Source organism: Nelusetta ayraudi, unplaced genomic scaffold (assembly GCF_046127955.1).
Source record: "Nelusetta ayraudi isolate G7.1 ecotype Tasmania unplaced genomic scaffold, CSIRO-AGI_Nayr_v1 ptg000222l, whole genome shotgun sequence".
NCBI classification, from domain to species: domain Eukaryota; kingdom Metazoa; phylum Chordata; class Actinopteri; order Tetraodontiformes; family Monacanthidae; genus Nelusetta; species Nelusetta ayraudi.
In genome coordinates, this window is record NW_027466271.1 from 900 (window position 1) to 15,000 (window position 14,101).

Below are 14,101 nucleotides of genomic sequence, written 5' to 3' on the forward strand. Positions count from 1 at the left end.
TGTGTGTGTGTGTGTGTGTGTGTGTGTGTGTGTGTGTGTGTGTGTGCGTGCGTGTGTGTGTGTGTGTGTGTGTGTGTGTGAGAGCGGTTCAATAAAACAAGGTGAGAGACGCTGCGATCAATACAATTTATCCCAGCAGTCCACAGTTAAACCTGCTGAGGCTCCTTTTTTTTTCTTTTTTTTGCATAACATGCATCCTCCAGCAGCAGAACCCAGAGCCCAGAACCAAGCCCAGTCAGGGGTTCTACTGGCAGCGTGGTGCTGTGACTGGAGGACAAACACTGCCTGCTGCTTCCAGGAGGGCTCTGATCTATAGGGAGCAACGCTATGGAGGTCGCTGACATCACAAAGGGGGCAGGAGTGCCTCTCTGATGGCAGGTGACCAGAGACCAACCCCCACTCTCCCCCCCTCTCTTCCAGCCAGGTGAGCAACAGTTCTGGACCGCTGGTCCAGGACCCACATTTATTCCACAACCATAAAACACAAAATAAACATTTATATTTATTCTCTCTCTCTCTCTAAATAAATAAATAAATAAATATTTTTTATTTTATTTATTTAAAATGGCCTTTAAGTAAACCAAAGGGAAACTGCACCACAGAGCTGCGACCCAATCAAAACAGCTCAGCGAGCCACCAGTTGAGAAACGCTGCACTAGAAGTGGGCAGCGCTTTGTGTACATCTCGAGGGGTTAAAGGTCAGCATCACGGGGTCACGGGGTCACAGATGGAGCCATAATGTGGATCCTTGACATGTCACTTGTTAAGCAGAGCACACCTGGATTAGACGACGACGACCAAGCCGACTTGAGGCCCAGTCAGGCTGATGCATGATGGGAGCTCAGGTGTGTCTGACCCACAAGCCTTCACTCACTGCACACTCAAACACAACTGCTGTCAACACAAACACACTGGCTCCGCCAGGAAGCAGCACAAAAGTCACGGCACCAAAAGCACTTGGGAGTTTTACACACACACACACACACACACACACACACACACACACACACACACACACACACAGTGGGAGTTTGTCTCACCTGGTGCGCGGGGGGGCTGCTGGTCTCCCCGCCCGCCGCCGCTGCTCCTCTCCGGCCGCCCCCCTCGGGCTCCGGCAGCCTCCTCCGGCTCAGCACCAGCAGGTAAACCAGCGCTCCCAGCCACACCAGCACCGCCGCGGCCACCGTCAGCCTCCGGCACGCGCGCTTCATGTTCCGCTCGGGAGGAGCCGGCGGCGCCCGCAGCGCCCCGGCCGCCGTCACAGCACCATCACCGGAGGTGGAGGAGGAGGAGGAGGAAGCGCCTGTCTCCGAGCCGAGCCGAGCCGAGCCGAGCTGACTGACACTAACAAGTCGGTCCGGTACCGCCGACGGCGGAGCAGCGACTACTTCGCGTGGCTCTCAGCGCGAGCGCATCCTGCCTTTGCCGCCAAACTCCGGAGGGGCTCGAGCGCCTCTCTGACACGCCTCGGCACGCGCAGCCGCGGAGCACGTGGACGCGCCGCTGTGTGGCTACTGGAGGAGGAGGGGGAGCAGGAGGGGGAGACGGAGGAGGAGGAGGTGGAGGAGGAGGAAGAGATAGAGGAGGAGATAAAGGAGGAGGAGGAGGAGCAGCAGCAGGAGGAGGAGGAGGAAGAGATAGAGGAGGAGGAGCAGGAGGAGGAGCAGGAGGAGGAGGAGGTGCGGGAGGCTTCACCTGCTACCGAACCGCAACAGGTGACTCCCCTGTGTGTGTGTGTGTGTGTGTGTGTGTGTGTGTGTGTGTTAAACATGGGTTTCCAGGTGTGAATGACTGGAACTGGAGGTGGTTTGTTGAGGTGATGACGCCTCAGTGGAGCTGCGCTGCTGAGCCTCTCTGCTCCTCTCTCCACTGTCGACACTGAGACAGCGATGATGATGAGTGTACAGAGAGAGAGAGGGGTGGGGGGGGGGGGGAGAGAGAGAGAGAGAGAGAGAGGGAGGGAAGGATTTCATGATGTTGTCGCTGTCACGCGTGGGAAGAAAAAACAACTAACTAGACAAGAAACATTTCCATCTGAATAAATCATGACATCCATCTGTGTTGCATCAATAAAACACGACGAACAGAAAATAATAATGAATAAATAAACACGGTGAACATGCCCCGGCCTGCTGTTTACTGTCTTAGTGCGCCATCTAGTGGCTGAGGAGAGCACCCGTCCTCAGTCACAGCACTCAAACTGACCAGCAGCGACGTGAAGGCAACCATGGGTTTGAACTTTGCGTCTCCAGCACAAACTATGGCGTGTAGCATCGAGTAGCATCGTGTAGCATAGTGTAGCATCGTGTAGCTTCGTGTAGCATCGAGTAGCATAGTGTAGCATCGAGTAGCTTCGTGTAGCAGCGTGTAGTATCGTATAGCATCGAGTAGCATAGTGTAGCATCGTGTAGCATAGTGTAGCATCGAGTAGCTTCGTGTAGCAGCGTGTAGTATCGTATAGCATCGAGTAGCATAGTGTAGCATCGTGTAGCATAGTGTAGCATCGAGTAGCATCGTGTAGCATCGTGTAGCTTCGTGTAGCATGGTGTAGCATAGTGTAGCTTCGTGTAGCATCGAGTAGCTTCGTGTAGCATGGTGTAGCATAGTGTAGCATCATGTAGCTTCGTGTAGCTCTGAATGTGGCTCGTGCCTGGAGGTGAAACACTGACACTGGCATCAAGCGGTGCTTTGATTCCAACTGTCGGCCTTGGACTCGCCGCTGCCGATGACGTATGATTTCTTTGAAAGAATCTTGAGTCACATGACATTAAAGGGGGAAAAAAATGTAAATTGTTGAAATGTTTGCACGGTGTTGGTCATTGGTTGGAGTTGGTGGGTCACGTGACAGAAGCTATTTAAAACAACTCTATTCGAACATCTGTATGAATAAATAACTCCACATTTAGCTGTCAACACACTGTGAAAGATCGTATTGTTGTGTATAAATGCTAGCATGCAGAAGCATCGCAGCATATTATTTATTAATTAATTAATTTATTTATTTATTAATTTATTTATTGCCGGTGAAAACTTCACAGTCACCTTTTCTATCATCCTCCACGCTTTCATCTCGTTCGCTGACGTCACCTCGCGCGATCTGATGTCAGAATTTTGACCTTGAACTCGGAACCCCGAAGGGAAGAAAGTCCAGCGCCTGTTTTTCTGGGCCCCAGGTGAGCCGAACCCTGAGCCGAGCCCTGAGCGGGTTGTCGCCGAGTCTAGACACTGACCGACGGGGGCGCTGGTGCCACATCTCCACCTCCAGCTGCCGCCACATCTCGCCGAAGAAGAAGACGAGCCCACGGCTCCTGCGAGGTGCACGCAGTTCTCGGCGAGCGAGCAGAACTCGGCGTAACACCAGCAGCTGCCACAGCTCCAGGAGGAGCAGGAGGACGGGGAAGATGCGCCTCCTGCCGCGGACATAGTTCTCAACACGCGAGCTAAGGGTGTGACGTCATCGCGCTGAGCACGTTAGTGAGAGTCGCTCGCTTTAGCTTAGCTTAGCTTAGCTCAGCTGCTGGTGGAGATGCCGCGGGGCTGAGGGGGGCAGCATCCAGGAGCTGTGCTGCGTTCAGGTACCCCACACCCCCACACACCCCCCCAAGGCTGAGTCCAGGTCGGTGAAAAAAAATAAAGTGGCGTTGTGTGAGCCTCCGGTGCTGACGTCACGACGATAAAACAAACAGAAAAGCCCAAAGCTTCGTCGGTGGAGAGATGCCGCTCGGGAGGAACGGCCTGATCGGGATGGCCGTGGCGGGGACCGCCGGCCTGGGCTTGATCGCCCTCATCGTCTACCGGGAGGTGAGGCGGAGGCGGAGCCAGCGGGTGGCGCTAGTGACCGGGCGGACGTCGAGGCTGTTGGACACGGCGGAGCTGGCGGCCCTGCTGCGGGAGAACCACGACCCTCAGGGTCAGGGTGGGTGTCACACTGCTGCTGCTGCTGCTGCTGCTGCTGCTGCTGCTTTCACTTTGACAAGAGTGAGACTGCTGGCAACACACCACACCTGCCGTGATGTGTTGCCAGGTTTGGGTCCCATCACCAGGGTTTCTGGCCATGTTTGGGTTTGGTGAGGTTCTGCCGGTCCTAATCATCTTTATCTAAATTCAGCTTGGACATTGAATTCTGTTTTAAAGCGGAAGTCTCGTGTTGTTTGGTCCAATCAGAAGTGGGGGGTGATGACGACGACAACAACAACAACAACAACAACAATAATAATCATAAATAAAATGACTTCAGTGACTGAAGTTGGAGATTAAAGTCATCTTGTGTTCTTTCTCTATTAGCAGCTTACTGAGCAGAAATGGCTAAATAGCAGTAGCGAGTGTGAGCAGTAGGAGCTTGATGGTGATTGGTTCAGCGAGCAGGTGCAGGCTCCTCCCCCTGGCTGCAGAGTGTGTGCTGAGTGCGTCCTGCTCTCCCAGCAGCAGCAGCAGCAGCAGCAGCAGCAGCCTCTCCGGAGCGAGAGGCCCAGCAGCAGGCGCTGGCGGCGGTGGAGGCCGTGGTGCAGGCGCTGACCCCGGAGCAGCAGCAGCAGCTGCGCAGCCAGCTGGACCAGGTGCTGAGCTGCGTGTCTGCACTGCGCTCAGAGGTGGCCGAGCTGCGGGGAGGCCTGCAGGACATCGCACTGCAGATCATCCAAGACGTCAAGTGAGTGGGGGGGGGGGGGGGGGTGAAGATGATGATGATGAAGATGATGATGGTGGTGGTCCTTGCAGGAAGGGCGTGGAGGACAACCAGCGCACCCACCGGCGCCGCCACCGGGAGCGCACCGACTCCGCCTCCTCCAGCTCCGTCTACTTCACTGCCAGTCCGGGAATCCCCAGCGCTGCCGAGGAGAACAGCGAGGCCGGGTGTGTGTGTGTGTGTGTGTGTGGGGGGGGGGGGGGGGGGTCATTGTGCATTCAATACTGGAAGCCCTTTGCTCTCAGGTACTCCACGGCCTACGCCGACTCGGACTACACGGATCGAGACACGGACAGAGAGGAGCTGGAGCAGCGGCAGGAGTCCGAGGAGGAGGAGGAGGAGGAGGAGGACCGGAGCTGCGCCACCGTGCTCACCCTGCGCCAGGAGGACTCCCAGGAGGAGGAGGAGGAGGAGGAGGAGGTGGTCGCAGAGGAGGAGGAGTGGAAGCCACAGCTGGTGGCGGTGGAGGCGCCCCCTAGTGGCGAGCTGGCCCTGCTGCTGGCCCAGAGCGACGTCCTGCACACGGGCGACGCCACGCTGAAGGCCGAGGGCTTCCGCCTGCTGCAGGACAACCGGGCAGAGGTGAGGGCGGGGCCGAGGCGAGGGTGGGCGGAGCAAGGCGGGAAAATGGCAAAGATGTATTTTGGGCCCGTTGGGGTTTTCTGCTGCTGCAGTACCTCAAGTGGCCACTGGGAGGGGCGGGGAGGGGGGGGGGGGACATGTGCGCAGCGCCACATTGGCAGCCTGGGGTCCAGGTGTTGTGATGCGTGTGGGGCAGACGGAGGGGTGGGTGTGGTTCCTCTGACAGGTGGAGGTCTTGCTTCTCTCTCCACCCTCCCAGTACGGAGACAGCAGGGAGTTCCAGTGGAGGCTGGCCCGGGCCTACAGCGACATGTACCGCTCCACCCACGACCAGCGGGACAAGAGGGCCTACGCCCAGCAGGGTCAGACGCCCCCTGTTGGCCCACAGTAGAACACATCACATTACAACTGCACGTCACTCCTGCACAGCAGCGAGAGTGTACAGTGTAGACACACACACACACACAGTAGTGCTGCAGCCCACTGTGTTGTGTTGTTCCCCTCCCAACCAGCGTGTGTCCTCGCTGCAGGTCGGGAGGAGGCGGAGTCTGCGCTGAGGAAGAGCGGCCTGAACGCAGAGTGTCACAAGTGGTGAGACGGCCGTGCCAGCGTTGTTGTTGTTGTTGTTGTGTTGTTGTTGCTGTTGTGTTGCGGGTTGTGCAGAGCGGTGTTGTGTGTCGCTGCTGCAGGTTCGCCCTGCTGACCGTGATGACCTCCGAGTACGAGAGCATGCACCAGAAGCTGAAGAGCAGCCACGTCTTAAAGGTAAACACCCCACCACCACCCCCAGCCCTGGTCTACGTGGCACCGCCGTCACTCACCACCAGGGGGTCTCTGTGTGTGTGTGTGTGTGTTGTCATCAGGAGCACGTGGAGCGAGCGCTGGCCCTGGGAGAAGAAGAGCCCGTCTTCTTCTACCTGCTGGGCAGGTGGTGCTACCAGGTAGGAACCAGCAGCACCACCCTGAGGGTCCCACCAACACACACTGCAACCTCTGTGTGTGTGTGTGTGTGTGTGTGTGTGTGTGTGTGTGTGTGCAGATCGCCACTCTGGACTGGCTGGAGAAGAAGGCAGCTGCTGCCCTCTACAGGAGCCCCCCTGCAGCGACACTGAACGACGCCTTGGAGAACTTCCTCAAGGTCCAGTTTCTCCTGCTCTCTCCTGGTCTCCTGCTCTCTCCTGGTCCCTCCTGGTCTCTCCTACTCTCTCCTACTCTCCTACTCTCTCCTTGTCTTCTACTCTCCTGGTCTTCTACTCTCCTGGTCTCTCCTGCTCTCTCCTACTCTCCTGGTCTCTCCTGCTCTCTCCTGGTCTCTCCTACTCTCCTGGTCTTCTACTCTCCTGGTCTCCTGGTCTCCTGCTTGACGTTTTCCTTGTTGAACTTGCAGGCTGAGGAACTGAGTCCAGGTTTCTCCAGGATGGTGCGGCTCTACATCGCCAAGGTAAACAAAGTTCTCTTCCGACCTCACACTCAAACAGGAAGTCTGGCTTCTCAGAGGTGGCGCTGTGTCAGTCAGTCAGTCTGTCTGTCTGTCTGTCTCCCAGTGCCACAAGGAGCTGGGGAACCTCTCTGCTGCCACCAACTGGACCGAGCTGGCGCTGAAGATGCCCGAGGATGCAGACCACGTAGGAGACCGCGGCCTTCTTCTCGGCTCAGTGTGACTCCTCCTGGCTCATTTTGTTTCTTGTGTTGTGAAGGACGAGGAGACGGAGAAACTGGAGGCTCAGCTGCAAGTGCTGTGGTGATCCAGCAGAGGGCGCCGCTCACCCACTGACCCGCTCATCGTCTTCTTCTTCTTCTTTTTCCCACAACAAACTGCCTTTGTTATATTGTCACTGTGAAATGGTACCGAGGTTCTCCATGTGTATTTATTGACCGTGTGCCTCGACTGGACGCAGCTTCATTGTTTCCGACACTCGACCCACTCACACTTCCTCCAGATGTTCCTCCTCCTTGTTTTGAAGCACTTTTCCCCGGCAGCTCATGGAGAGTGGAGGTCGCTCGCTCCATCCGCTCCACAACCCAGTGGCTGCTTCCAGGCGGCTGCCGTTTGTCTTTGCAGTGATTCTGTTTGGCCAATGAGAGTGAAGCCAGTGACCGGCAGGAACAAATGACTTCAAAGTTGTGATGTCATAAAGGGGCAAAGTGGTTGGCAGTGATTGATTTACCGTCTGTTCTTGTCTGACTGCTTTGTATTTATTTTGTGCCTTTACTTTTCTTTAATTGCAGTGAGTTTACATTTCTGTTCCATGTAAAAATAATCCTAAATTATATTAATATGATGAAGGTGGTGATGATGATGAGGGTGGTGGTGGTGATGAAGGTGATGACGACGACGATGATGATGATGATGATGATGATCCACTTTGGATTCCATCTTCCAACCAGGAGTTTCAAACAGCTCCAACATTCCCACTCTGCTCCTCTCTGTTGTAGCTCTCACATGAATTGTGTTTCTGGTTGCGTTGGAAGTTGTCGTCATATTTTATTTAATATTTATTTTGCAGTTGCTGACTGACACACGGGAATAAATCTAATCTTTTTCAATAAAGGAGGTCCTGGTGCTTTTCCTACTGTCAGACGTCTACGTGTGCTGGGTGGAGGTGTTTTGCTCCACCCAGTCATACGTCTGTTTTTCTATCATTCTAATTATAACTTTATATAATTAAAGTTCCTTCACATTCGTTGTCCAGCACTCCAAAGTGCAGTGAGGAGAAAGCACAGCCCCTTTCATTCATGGTCAAACAAGTTTAATTTAGCCGTCATTGGGCTTCTGTACAGAAGGTCCTGGTAGAGACATAAAGGTGACGCAGGAGGAACAACAACAACAGAAGAAACATCTCACCAACTACAATCATCCACACACATTATGAGGACCAACGCTCGCTCGCTCTCTCTCTCTGCTCAACACGTACTCGATCGTCCCGAGGAGAGGGTCAGAGGTCAGAGGTCAAGCAGGGAGAGTTCAATTCAGAGTTTCTGGAGGGGAAATGAAGACCAGCAGCGGCGCTGTAGCTCTTAAAGGGACGACGAGGTTCCGGTGGAGTGGGAGGGGCTCCGGAGACACGGAGGGCTGTGATTGGCCGCCATCAACCCACGCAGACGATCCCCCGCCGAGCGCAGTCCAGCCAGGACGCGTCTCGTGTCTCCAATCCAAAATAAAGAGTCAAACGTCACCTGAGGTCAGCCAGCGGTCATACGGAGGGTTGTTGGGGGAGGAGTCTGGGGGCTCCGCCCACCGCCGCTGCCACCTCAGTCCTTGGCATCTCCCACGCCGTCGGCGTTGATGGCGAACATGGCCTCAGCCTCAGGCAGGCAGGGAGAGTCGTAGATCTTGCAGATGCGGGTCTCACCACGACCCTTCCTCAGGTACAGCCTGCACACACACACACACACTCTCAGAAACACACACACGACGTGGCAGTACACTCCAAGAAGCAGTAGAAGAAGGAGAAGAAGAAGCAGAAGGAGAAGAAGCAGCAGTAGAAGGAGGTTAGAGTGCAGACTGAGAAGCCATGTGCCAGTGCTCTGCTCCAACAGCGCCCCCACGCTCACCGTGTGGTGGAGGCGTGAGCCATGATGTTTCCTCCAATGGGCTTCTTGGGATCGGCGGAGAACATGGCGGCGCCGTCCACCTGCGCCACCACCTGGTTGGTGATGACCACGGCCACGCCAAACTGTAAGCCAAGACGGAGGAGAGCACAGGAGGTCACCACTGCATCCACTGCACCAGTTCAACCGTCTGAACCCTCGGCTCTTCTTCTGCTCTGCTCTTCTTCTGCATCTTCATCTTCACAGCTGCACCAAGGTTCCAACACCAGGAAGAAGTCACGACTTCCTGGAGAGCCGCTAGAAACCATTCAACCCCCTCTACACATCTGCTGCTACTGCTGTTGCTGTTACTGCTGCTGTTGTTACTGCTGCTGCTGTTACTGGTGTTACTGCTGCTACTGTTACTGCTGCTGCTGTTACTGCTGCTGCTGTTACTGCTGTTACTGCTGCTACTGTTACTGCTGTTACTGCTGCTGCTGCTGCTACTGTTACTGCTGTTACTGCTACTGTTACTGCTGTTACTGCTGTTACTGCTACTGTTACTGCTGTTACTGCTGTTACTGCTGCTGTTGTTACTGCTGCTGCTGTTACTGCTGTTACTGTTACTGCTGCTGCTGCTGCTGTTGTTACTGCTGCTGCTACTGCTACTGTTACTGCTGCTGCTGTTGTTACTGCTGCTGTTACTGCTGCTGCTGCTGCTGCTGCTGTTACTGCTGTTACTGTTACTGCTGCTGTTACTGCTGCTGCTGCTGCTGCTTCTCCTTTACATTCAGTTCATCTGACACTCTGTCATCACTCCCTGCGTGTTGCACTGGGTTTAGTTTGGCACCTCGTCAGCCAGTCGCAGCAGCATGCGGAGGAAGCGGCCCAGGTGACACTGGCGGGCCGACAGCTCCCCTCGGCCAGAGTAGTCCGTCCTGTAGAGGGCGGTGGCGCTGTCCACGATCAGCAGGGCGTACCTGGTTGGGGGAGGGTGGGGGGGGGGAGCTGTCAGTCCAGCAACGCAACATACAAACTGGCAACGGCAGAATTTCTTTGGTAATTATTATTATCATCATCTTCATCATCATCATTTCAACGGCCCCTGGAGAAAGGTGTTTGTAATGCGGCCGGAGCAGCGGCTCCCTCCGAGTCTGACCTGGACTCGGCCATCATGGCGGAGGCCTGGTACAGCAGCTGGGTCTGGTGGTCGGTGTTGAAGGCCCGGGCGTAGGCCACGTTGTCCAGGACATCACTGCCCACCAGGCCGTAGCTGAACACACACACACACACACACAGAGTGAGGGTCAGACAGTCAGTCACAGACAGTCAGTCACAGACAGTCAGTCAGTCAGTCAGTGCTGCTTCTCCACTGACCGCTCAGCCACGGCCAGCAGTCTCTCTGGTCTGAAGGTTCCCTCGGTGTCGATGTACATGGCCTTCCCCTCACCACCACCCTGGTCGATGGGCAGCTGCAGGAGGAGGAGGAGGAGGAGAAGGAAGTGAAGAGCTTCAGACCAGCCGCTCACCTCCACACACACTCTGCTTCTGCTCAGTGTTGCCGCCCGTTGAATTCTGCAGCGGCTGGACACAAAGTTCTGGTGGCCCGGTTCCATCGGGAGCGTCGGTCCGCCACTCTACCTGACAGGTGACGGCCAGCGTGTGGCACAGCTGAGTCTTCCCCGTGCGGAATTCACCAAACATCTCCGTGATGGAGCCCGTCTCAATCCCACCTGCAGGGGGCGCCGCGAGATTTCTGGGGTTAGGGCGGCGAAGTGAGACGGAGAAGGTGTGGCCTGTGGACACCGACCCTGCAGCAGCTTGTCCAGCTCCTTGGAGCCCGTGGTGACCTGGATGATCTCAGCTCTCCTCTGGTGGAACTCCGTGGCCGTGGTGAAGCCCATCGGCACCAGCTTGGCAGCCTCCGTCTGAGAGGGAGGAGCAAGAGGAGGAGGAGACATTGGACAGGGGTCCAGGTGGTGGGAGGAGAAGAAATGGGAGGGGGAGGAGGAGGAAGAGAGGGTGAAGGAGGAGAAGCAGATGTAAAGTGAAGGATGAGGAGGAGGAGGAGGAGCAGGAGGAGCAGACTCAGGTGTTTGTGCTCGCTCCTCACCAGGATCTTGTCGGCCTTGGCTTCGCTGATGCCCTTGATGTTGAGCAGCTCCTTCTTGGGGGCGTAGGCCACGGCCTCGATGGTGTGGAAGCCGGCGTCCTCCAGCTTCTTGATGTCGCTGCCGCTGATTCCACATTGCTGCAGGCGACACAACACAACGCACACTCTGACTCTGCGGCAACACACTACACACAACACTAAACACAGCGGCGGAGCGACGCGAGAGACGCACCTCCAGCCTGGAGAGCGGCTGCGGCCCAAAGTTCTCCTCCTCCTCCGGCGCCTCTGCAGCTCGCACCTCTGAGCTCTGCATGGCCATGGACCCCCGCTGGCAGGAAGCGGCTGGCTGAGGAGACAGGAAGCGGCTGGCTGAGGAGACAGGAAGCGGCTCATCAGGAGATCATCACCAGCTTCAGATGCAACGATGAGCTCCTCACGTCCTCGTCCAATCATCTCAGGCCCGTTGAGGAGCAAAATGAGATTCTCCACATCCCTGCCCAAAGTTCTCCAATATTTTTCTGCGAGAATTTAATTTGAACACAAATACTTTTGGAAGCGATGCACCCTGAGAACAGCCGCAGGACGTCGGTTGCAACACCTGCCGACTCTTCATTCATGGATCTCAGTTCTAGAAGGTTCGCTTCGACACCTCTGACTTCTCTCTATCCGTCTGGTTTGGTACTTTGTTTGCTGAGGAGACTTGCGACGCGTGACGGTGTCATGCTGACCGTGGACCGTTTTGATATTTACTCACTTTTTTCTGCACTTTTTGTTTGGTTGGACGTTAGGATTTTAAATAAAAGATTTTGGAGGAACAAATTGGGCCTTTTTGGAGCCGTTTTACAACTCTCATTATACAAAAGGTCACAAAGGTCAGCGGAGCTGGTGTCGTTTATCGCCGCAGGAAGGACGACTTTAGTGAGAGCTCCAAGCTAACTAGCTAGCGGCTAGCTCGGCAAAAAAGTTTGTTTTTCCCTCAGCGAAACATGCGACAATAAGTTGTGGAGAAACGTCACATAACCGCGCGCCGAGCCACCACGACAAGCCCACAAGCGTAACTGCAGTTTGTGAAGTGTTTCTTTCCTCGAGCGAACTGTTTTCACAGCCGCAGGAAACCACTTCCGCCAGCTGCCGATGCTATCAGCGGCTAAAGGAGGCTGTGCTGCGAGACGGCTCGCGCAGCCTTACCTCTCTGTTGCCTGCTCTCCACTCCCAAAAGGTGTACTTTTAGTTTCACGGGCAGTTCGCTCAGCTTCCCTCGCGACCCGCTCGACTGTTTGATTATGTGAAGCTCCCGCGCTCTACGTGGAGAAGTGACGTTCTTTACGTCTGTACGTCGAGCCGTCCGCCGGACGCCTTTCCCCATTGGCTCTCCGTGCGCCCAAGCGCGCAGCCCGTCGGCGCAATACGAGTTGCGCATGCGTGAGCGTTCAGGGCCGCACTACGGCAACTGTAGTAGTACAAAATAACGTTACGTCGGGGGGGATTTTTGCCCAATTACAGCAACAACACAAAAGAAAAGACTGGAGAATAGTTTGAGTAAAAGAAATAAGCACTTAAATAAAAGTTGATAAAAACAAAAACTATTTATAAGCTAAACATATTGTTAGCCTAACAGGGAACAATAGAATGTAATTGTTCTTCGTTGTTGACTTTTTATTTGAACATGTAAATCGTCATTTAAAGTAGTAAAGATGAATTGTATGGCAGTATTTTGTACATAGTAGTGAACAAATACACATTTCTTTTGCTCACATGATAGGAGACATTCTGAAAAACATGTATTGACTGACATTGCCACACACAAGTTGCAATTGTTTTATATGACTCTGAGTTCTACACCGGAGGGAATGTGAGGAGGTGAATGCTTTGGCTGTGTGTGTGGTTGCCATAATGCACAACACTGGCGTTCAGTGTAATGTGACCCAACTCATCAAAGTTCAAGCAGCCTGTGGAGTGGAAAAAAAACAAAAAAACCGTGGTGGGTAGATTGACCCCGCCTCCAACCTGCTTCCCCCAGAGGCACCAGACTGGTTGGGCAGCACGTTTTATTTGCATTATCCATGGTGATGGAGTGTGTGTACACCCACACACACACACACATCACAGGTAACCTGAAGAACGGCTCCTGATATTTCAGTCAACAAACACGACAGTGAGATCATGTGATGCTGCTGCTGCTGCTGCTGCAGTCAGGAGGTGTGGCGCTGCTGCGACAGCTGCTCTCACCTGCTGCTCCTGCTGCCACTCGGACCAGAACTCTCCCACTCACCGCACGTAAGTTCCTTCATATTGAACGTCAGACGGAGCGGCTTTGCTCCATCGTGAGAACTTTTCAATTGGTACTTTGCGTGGATTCTGGGTAGCAGGAAAAAAACCCCACCAAGATGAGTCTCCCAGTTCGACAGTTAGTGGGAGGGGCCTGTAGGTTTCTTGAGAACCGCTCGTTTTACACAGCAGCCCTTCAAATAATCTGAAGGAAAGTGAATTTCTATTGAGTGTCTTGGACCTTTTTTTAAATAAATGACTTTATTCACAGGAAAGTCCTCTGAACACTACCAGACTATTAACGCTTGTCTTTTTGGATTACAATGAGCTCCAAATCTGCCCAAGAGAAATGAAACTCACGCTAAAGTGCAGTGAAACCAACTGTTCCACAGCCTCCTGACGAGACCCGAGCAGCAAGATGAACTGGGGCTTCTTGGAGAGCGTCCTGAGCGGCGTCAACAAGTACTCCACCGCCATCGGACGCGTCTGGCTCTCGGTGGTCTTCCTCTTCCGCATCCTGGTGTACGTGGCCGCGGCGGAGCAGGTGTGGAAGAACGAGCAGCGGGACTTTGTGTGCAACACTCGGCAGCCCGGCTGCGAGAACGCCTGCTTCGACCACCTCTTCCCCATCTCGCAGGTGCGCCTGTGGGCGCTGCAGCTCATCATGGTGTCCACGCCGTCCCTGCTGGTGGCGCTGCACGTGGCCTACCGCGAGCACCGCGAGGCCAAGCGCAGGCGCAAGCTGTACAGGGACAAGGGGAGCATCGACGGCGGCCTGTTCCTCACCTACGCCGCCAGCCTGGTCTTCAAGTCGGCCATGGAGGTGGGCTTCCTGCTGGCCTTCTACTTCCTGTACGACGGCTTCGAGGTGCCCGCCCTGCACCGCTGCAGCCAGAGCCCCTGTCCCAACACGGTGGACTGCT

General features: G+C 54.9%; 3 protein-coding genes across 6 annotated transcripts in view; 2 read left to right on the forward strand and 1 right to left on the reverse strand.

Annotated features, from left to right (window-relative positions):
* The first annotated feature begins 3,131 nt into the window (after positions 1-3,131).
* Positions 3,132-7,801, forward strand: rmdn3 (regulator of microtubule dynamics 3). 4 transcript variants are annotated; one of them, XM_076016317.1, is made up of 12 exons: positions 3,132-3,916; positions 4,429-4,648; positions 4,717-4,851; positions 4,930-5,266; positions 5,526-5,628; positions 5,797-5,857; positions 5,956-6,031; positions 6,130-6,207; positions 6,306-6,404; positions 6,654-6,707; positions 6,811-6,891; positions 6,964-7,801. In XM_076016317.1, the coding sequence occupies exons 1-12, from the start codon at positions 3,715-3,717 to the stop codon at positions 7,009-7,011; spliced, it is 1,494 nt and encodes a 497-aa protein (XP_075872432.1). In that variant the 5' UTR covers positions 3,132-3,714; the 3' UTR covers positions 7,012-7,801. The 4 variants fall into 4 exon arrangements, with proteins under 4 accessions (XP_075872432.1, XP_075872435.1, XP_075872433.1 ...); XM_076016320.1 differs by having other exon boundaries at positions 3,133-3,916; positions 4,438-4,648; XM_076016318.1 differs by having other exon boundaries at positions 3,133-3,916; positions 4,432-4,648; positions 6,964-7,800.
* A 213-nt stretch (positions 7,802-8,014) lies between these two features.
* On the reverse strand, positions 8,015-12,298 carry rad51 (RAD51 recombinase). Its single transcript, XM_076016334.1, has 10 exons — positions 12,099-12,298; positions 11,143-11,279; positions 10,911-11,048; positions 10,608-10,725; positions 10,439-10,530; positions 10,175-10,269; positions 9,957-10,070; positions 9,648-9,777; positions 8,822-8,943; positions 8,015-8,642 (listed from the first exon to the last, which is right to left on the reverse strand). The coding sequence occupies exons 1-10, from the start codon at positions 12,274-12,276 to the stop codon at positions 8,519-8,521; spliced, it is 1,248 nt and encodes a 415-aa protein (XP_075872449.1). The 5' UTR covers positions 12,277-12,298; the 3' UTR covers positions 8,015-8,518.
* Positions 12,299-13,042: 744 nt separating this feature from the next.
* Positions 13,043-14,101, forward strand: part of gjb7 (gap junction protein beta 7) — a 1,352-nt gene continuing 293 nt past the window's right edge. Inside the window, exons 1-2 of the mRNA XM_076016335.1 lie at positions 13,043-13,187; positions 13,571-14,101. The exon at positions 13,571-14,101 is cut by the window's right edge and continues 293 nt beyond it. Coding sequence (XP_075872450.1) covers positions 13,597-14,101 — 505 coding nt within the window. The 5' untranslated portion in view covers positions 13,043-13,187; positions 13,571-13,596. The remainder of the gene's footprint in view (positions 13,188-13,570) is intronic.